We start from the raw sequence: 7,500 nt of genomic DNA, 5'->3' as shown, positions 1-7,500 counted from the left end.
CTCACACCGCTGTGACTCAGTGGTGGCTATGACGGCTAGTATCCGCTCGGGAGATCAAGCGCCGCGGTTCGAATCTTGGGCAGTGGTGCTGAGACCGAATCACGTGAGTGAACAGAGTGAGAACACCCTCAGGCCTACGAGCAATCTCACGCGATCAGTCTATTGACAATAATCATATTTGCGAACCATCAATACTAACCTCACAGAACAGGTTGTGGATAAAAGTGGATATATATATATATATATATATCTATATATATATATATATAGATATATATATAGATATATATAAATATATATATATATGTAGATATATATAAATATATATAGATATATATAAATATATATATATATATAGATATATATAAATACATATATATATATAGATATATATATAAATACATATATATATATAGATATATATATATACATTTATATAGAGAGATATATATAAATACATATATATATATATATATATATATATATATATATATATATATATATATACATATATATATATATATTGTGGAGAAGAATTACACCTCTGATGATCCATCCGACGTTTTTGACAAAGGATCAAGGTGAAACCCTGACCTCAAGGTCTAGCATTACTCCAGGGTACCCGCCGTCCCCTACCTGGACTTGGAAAACACGTATGCAATGTTACTCACCTCTTTTGGTGTCGTCCCTCGGCAGCGTGGGAAGAGCGGTGTTGTGGTGCTGCGGCAAGCCTAGGTGCGGTGCCGCAGCCCCTGGGTACCAGGCCGCGGCCCAGCCTGCGGCTGCTCCTCCGTTGAACATCCGCAACTTGTCGTAGACGCTCTCGCCACCGCCAGCACCGACTCCCACCCCAGAGCTCTGTTCCTTCTGTGCTGCCAGGTTGCGCAGAACGCGGTTGATGGAGGAGACCTGGGGGAGGAGAGGAAGAGAGTTCTTGTAGTGCGTCGCCGGGGACGGTGGGGGATTCTGTCCTTTGGGGACACTATCGCACCGAGGAGGTGTTGACACTGACGTGGTAAAGGAGAGACCCATGCAGGGTGGAATGACATAGGGAGAGTAGAAGTTAACATTCAAACGTGGTCCATAGGATGTGTTATGAAATACTCTGACTGCATATGTCTTCGGTGGTTAATATCCCGTACTGGGGAGAAGGAGGAGACAGATAGAGATAGATAGATGAATATAGATATAGATAGATAGATAGATAGATAGATAGATAGATAGATAGATTGATAGATAGATAGACAGGTAGATAGACAGATAATAGATAGATATAAGGATTTGTTTTTGTTTTGTTATAATTTGTCTGTCTGATTTTCATTTATTATTAGTTATATGTCAATTTATAATCATTTACTATTTACCTTTTTGTTTGTTATTCAACTATACCTATGCATTTATTTATGTATTTTATTTGTTATTTTTACATTATTATAGTTTTAATTTATTATCAATATGGTTTTTTTTTTTTTTTTTTTTTTTCATCCGACCTAGATATGGATCAAAAGGTCTCCTGTCGGCATGCTCCGCCTTTGTAATCCTTTGGATAGAGAGAGAGGCAGGTCAGAACAGATCAGGTGATGTAGGGACAGGTAAAGAGAATTAGCTGAACCCGAAATGAGCTTCCTGGGTTCCAAGTGTGTCGCTTGCATGTTCTAGGCCTGAAAGAAAACGGGGGTTCGTACATTCATATATAAAAATTATTACAAAGGATTACAAAGGAGGAGCATGCTGACAGGAGACCTTTTGGTCCATAACTAGGTCGGATGCAAAAAAAATTATAATAATGATAAATAAATGAATAGATAAACAAATGAATAAATATCTAAATAAACAAATAGATAAATAAGATGATAATAATATAAATAATAAATAAAATAAATAAATAGGTAAAGTTAAATAATAAACAAACAAATAAATAGTAAATAATAATAAATGGACAGATAAGTAATGATAAATGATAATCAAGCAAATAATAATAAACAGACAAATAACTACAAATAAACAAATGATATAAAATAAATGGCAGGAGGAAGAGGAAGAGAAAGAAGAGGAAGAGGAAGAGGAAGAGGAAGGAGAAAACGAGCACTCAGTTCAAGTATGTAGGTGCTGTGAGCCAATCAAGTGGTCTTCAAGTCTACCACCACATTTGTTGTTGTTATGGACTTTACCAGCGTTTCTATCTTCTTCCGTCACAGTGGTGGGAACAAACCGTCCTTCCACTGCACAAAGGACCTTGTGGGGATCGGCCGTGAGTGCACTCATCAAGTGAAACATTACCCTTTCTAGATGGCAAGTTTGTGTAAAGCCTCGAGACAGCTGTCACATGCATGTACACGATAAAACGATGTGATTCACAACTACCCATCCGGTTGGCTCTTCACATTAGTATATTACTTCCAAAAGTGTTAAGTATTTGAATTCTTCGCCATTTTGCTGTTGGTGTGCAATCGTACTAAAAAGGGTTTTTAAGTCACATATGTCTAGGGATGGAATGGGTGGGAGTGGATTTTATGCCTTCGTTTTTTTTTTTTTTTTTTCGCTACCTCCCTTGTAAGGGGGAAAAAGCCTTTGGTATATGTATATCTGAAAAAGAAAATATCACAACAGGAATAGCCAGGATTTACTTTTGCTTATTGCTGTCGGACGCCATTACGCTAGACCAGGTGCTCTACGTGGCGTGTTACGTCGCGCTACACGAGGTAACGCAGTACCATATTGCTACCTTTGTCAGGCCCCAGACTCTACCACAGGGAATTCTCCACCAGTGTTAGGTTGGGGGGAGCAGGAGGTAGGGGGATTCCCCCCACCTAGGGAAAGCGGAATTTGGAGAAATAACGAAAACCACAGATGTTCAGACTCAAAGTTCTGAAATATTGATCTTTCAATAAACTAGATTTCTGAGGATTCCATAATCTATCTAATCTTCAGGTCATCACAGTTTCAAAGTGTCACGAGCTAAATGAACATTGAAGGTAAATCTCTGATCTTTTGAGTCAGACAAGCCTATGAATGATGGGGGGGCGGAGGGCAGGAAAGGGTGATATTTTGAGGTGTGATGAAAAGGATGAAGGGGAGAAGGGTGAAGGGGAGAAGGATCAAGGGGAGAAGGGTGAAGGGGTGAAGGGGAGAAGGGTGAAGAGGGCAGAGGAGGTTGAGGACCAATTCTCTTGTCTTGTTTTGTCCTACGGAGCCACTTCTCTCTCCTCGACTCGAGTCCACCCGAATCCATACCTTCTTTCACTCCAGGTGACGTCACTCCTGCCCTCACTGACGTCACTCTAGAAGCCACATCCAGCACTAAAGAGAAGGATGGAGCGAAGAGTACAAAGAGCTGTACAAAGAGGAGGGCGGGATGCATAGGACGAGAGGCAAGGATACTCTGTAAACAGAGAAGTGGACAAGGCTTTTTTTAAACAGGAGAGCGCGGGGGTAGAGTAATTTGAATACCAGGATGAGCTTTGCTCAGAGAGGACAGTAAGTAGCACAAGGAAATCGGACAAAGAGGAAAGTAAATAACACGCGGAAAGAAGGTTAAATGCACGAGAAAAAATAATTGTTCGAAGTAGTCTAAGCATTTCAAAGAGGCAGTAAAGAAGCACAAAATGGGACACAGCGTACAAAGAACGGGTTGGACTACAGGAAAATAAAAAATCTTTGTAATTTAGTGAGTGCTGCCGTGAATATGCGGCGCTGAATGGAACTGACGGAGGAAGGAGCCTGTAGACTGAACGAAAAGCGTCGTAATGCGAAAAGATTACGAGAAGTGTGGAGAAGGAAAGGAACGGAGAGAAGAAGCTGAATGTTGCAGAGAGAAGTAAGCAAAGAGCGCGACGTAAAAAGGCCGCGTGGACAAAGGCCAAGATAAGGAAGGCCAAGAAGGACGACAGAGCAGAGACAAAGGCGGCAGCGGCGGTGCCTGACAAGTTGAGGTTGGTCGCAGGAGTAGAAGTAGCAGAACCAAGGTCCATCACGCAATCTCTATTTACATTCCATTTGCCTCGTGGCTGACCGTGCGTGCACACGGGCGTGTGTATGTGTGAGTGTTTGTGTGTATGTGTGTGTGCGTGTGTGTGCATGTGCGTGTTTGTGTTTGTTTGTGTGTGTTTGTGTGTGTATTTGTGTGTATGTGTGTGCGTGTGTGTGTATTTGTGTGTTTGTGTGTGTGTGTGTGTGTGTGTGTGTGTGTGTGTGTGTGTGTGTGTGTGTGTGTGTGTGTGTGTGTGTGTGTGTGTGTGTGTGTGTGTGTGTGTGTGTGTGTGTGTGTGTGTGTGTGTGTGTGTGTGTGTGTGTGTGTACGTGTGTGTGTGTGTGTGTGTGTGTGTGTGTGTGTGTGTGTGTGTGTGTGTGTGTGTGTGTGTGTGTGTGTGTGTGTGTGTGTGTGTGTGTGTATTAACGTGATCTTGTCTACAAATATTTGGGTATATGTGTCTACTTGAACATTACATTCCTCTTCGTCGTTGTTAACCTCACTACCTGAGATGCCGAATGCTATTGAGCCCTTTTTAAAGGGGAAATGCCCCCACGCTCCCGTAGGAGGACCGAGAAGAACAAGGAAGCGAGAAGGAGGAGGAGACTGTGGGTAGGGATGAGGTGGTGGTGGTGGTGGTGGTGGTGGGGGGGTGAGAGAGAGTCGGAAATCTAAAAAAAAAAAAATGCGATACAACGAATGGGGGGAAGTTGGAAAGACAAGTGTGTACGAATTTGATGAGTTAGGAAAGAAATATCACAAACTGAGAGGTATTAGGTGGGAATACACCCACACACGCACACACACGTATACACACGCACACACACACACACACACACATACACACACACACACACACACACACACACACACACACACAATTATAGAAGAGACCTGAAAAAGAGCAGATTTCCCCACAGAATGGTGGATGTATGGAACATACTAGATGAAACAATAGTGTGTGCAAAAACAATACAAGAATTTAAGAGGAAATTAGATATGGCGAGATATAGAGACGGGACACCACGATCATACTCCCCTTCCCGTAAGATACAACTAGGTAAATACACACACACACACACACATGCACATGCACACGCACACCGCACGCACACGCACACGCACACACACACACGCACACACACACACACGCACACACACACACACACACACACACACACACACACACACACACACACACACGCACACACACACACATGCACACACATGCACACGTACACACACGGCCATGAACGCCCCAGGCCCCTCCATACGTACACGAAGGGCCCAGTTCGACGTGGTCATAGAGGGAGGAATGTCACGTCGTGCAAAAGTGAATATTGACAGCGACTGTGCGTCTTCGTCACGGCGCGGGCGGATTGCCTTTCCGAGGATCCACAGGTCCAAAAGCGTTTGCTGCAACCCAGCATGCCTTCATCTGCATGGGGTAGCAGACCTCCTACGCCTTCGAGATTATGTATTCACTTCTCCTCGGAAGCCACGTATTCATCACATATTCACGAAGTTCTCTGTGGTCTCGCTCCTTCTCCTCTTACATGTCCCATCCCTGTGCAGTGCCATACGCCACACACTCAGTCGTATGGCTCAGATCTTTGTCGAAGAGAAATCATAGCGTCTGTCCTCGGGTCTACTCAGAGACTCGACAGCGCCTGGGGCACTCTCATGGGTTCCCAGACACCAGAAGCAGCTCACCAGGTGACCCCTAAGAGGTACTCAGGGATGGCACCTCTTTAAACAGTCAAAACTCAAGACTCATTCTTCCGTACAGAATAAAAACGAGGAATCGATTCTTTTTGAGGACAGTATTCTACGGAAGTAAAACACGTTTCTAGAGGGTGCCATCGATAAAGTAACCTGACTATAGTGGTGATAGTGCTTAGAATAAGAGTAAAGCCAGAGGTAATTATGTGTGTGTGTCTGCACGTGTGTATGTGTGTCCACTTGTCTGTATGCCTTCCTTGCGTCTGAATTCATACGTGTTTGCATTCTGGTAAGTAATGTAATCTGAAGGCTATCACCAAAACCTAACGGCAGGTGCTCCCCTGCCGTTTACAAGACGGCGTGTCTCGAAATCGCTTCCTCACTCTCTTCCTTCTGTCCCACACCATTTTGGCCTCTTGCCCCCACCAAGAGTCCGCCGAGTCCCAGAAGAAGGAAAGACTTCTTCGTTGCCTCTCATCGTCAGATCTAACCTTCCTCTCCCACTTCCTCTTCTCCTCGTCCTCCTCCTACTCCTTCTCCTACTCTTCTTTTTCCTTCTTAGTCTTGTCCTCCTCCTCCTCCTCCTCCTCCTCCTCCTCCTGCTCTTCCTACTCCACCTCTTTTTCCACCTCCTCTTCCTGCTCCACTTCCTCCTCTTCTTCTTCCTCCTCCTCCTCCTCAGTCTTGTCCTCCTCCTCCTCCACCTCCTCTTCCTAATCTTCCTCCTCCACTTTTTTTCCACCTCCTCTTCCTGCTCCACCTCCACCTCCTCTTCTTCATCCTCCTCCTCCTCCTCTTTCTCCTATTCGTTCTCCTCTCAATCCACAGCGCTCTCACACACTCATCTCAGAGCCCCATTTCATCTGTGTTTGAGTCATTGGAAACCAACTTATCTATCGAAGTCCAATCTGTGTCTTATTTGTTCTGAGCATTCTCCCCCCCCACCCCCACCCCCGAGACCCAAACCACGCTGTGTAATCACACGATCTGTTTAGGCATCATTTGTCTTTGTGTGTACTCGATACTAAGGGCGTTGCTGTGATTGTGTGGGTAAGTGTGCACGCACATTCATACGTGTACACGCGTGGGTATGTGTACGTGGGGTCTCTAGATAAGCGCGCACACGCGTTTACGTGTGTGTGTGTGTGTGTGTGTGTGTGTGTGTGTGTGTGTGTGTGTGTGTGTGTGTGTGTGTGTGTGTGTGTGTGTGTATGCTTGTGTGTGTACGTGCATGTCTGTGTATGTGTGTGTGCGTGTGCGTCTGTGTGTGTACGTGCGAGTTTGTGTGTGTGTGTACGTGTGAGTTTGTGTGTGTGTTGTGTGTATGTGTGTGTGTGTATGTGTGTGTGTGTGTGTGTGTGTGTGTGTGTGTGTGTGTGTGTGTGTGTGTGTTAAAGGGAGTGCATGGCTCTAGAGTGAACAAAACGAAAGGAACAAGAGGATTTTTTTTACGTGATCACATATGAAACGATGTCAAATATCCAGTTTGGTTGTAGGTCCTCTGGAAAGTATTGAAGCGATTTTGATAGCCAGTCACGTGTGCTAAAAGCACAATCTGCACTAAAACCAACGGCACCGATGTTTAGGAAAATATTTTTTGGAATGGAAAACGATACTTCAAAGGGAGAGGAACACAGTGTCAGTGAGATCGAGGCATCTTGGACAGATGTATTTACATTTGGTCAGAATCAAGACACTCGTGACTGCATAATTAGACCTGCAGGCATTCCAGTGTTGTGAGAGCCTCATCTGACCAAGTGTTTGGTAAGCAGGGGTTGACGCAATACTAAGTTGTCGAGCATGAGAAA

At 44.2% G+C, this 7,500-nt stretch overlaps 1 protein-coding gene across 6 annotated transcripts in view; it reads right to left on the bottom strand.

Moving 5' to 3' along the window:
• Positions 1–7,500, bottom strand: part of toy (paired box 6 protein twin of eyeless) — a 463,084-nt gene that overhangs the window by 95,180 nt on the left and 360,404 nt on the right. For all 6 annotated transcript variants that reach the window (XM_076200796.1, XM_076200800.1, XM_076200799.1 and 3 more), the window contains one exon: positions 672–909. In XM_076200796.1, coding sequence (XP_076056911.1) covers positions 672–909 — 238 coding nt within the window. The remainder of the gene's footprint in view (positions 1–671; positions 910–7,500) is intronic.

Source organism: Oratosquilla oratoria, chromosome 17, assembly GCF_046742065.1.
Source record: "Oratosquilla oratoria isolate Oo_2021 chromosome 17, ASM4674206v1, whole genome shotgun sequence".
Taxonomy (NCBI): Eukaryota; Metazoa; Arthropoda; class Malacostraca; order Stomatopoda; family Squillidae; genus Oratosquilla; species Oratosquilla oratoria.
This window is presented reverse-complemented; position numbering and strand designations above follow the sequence as displayed.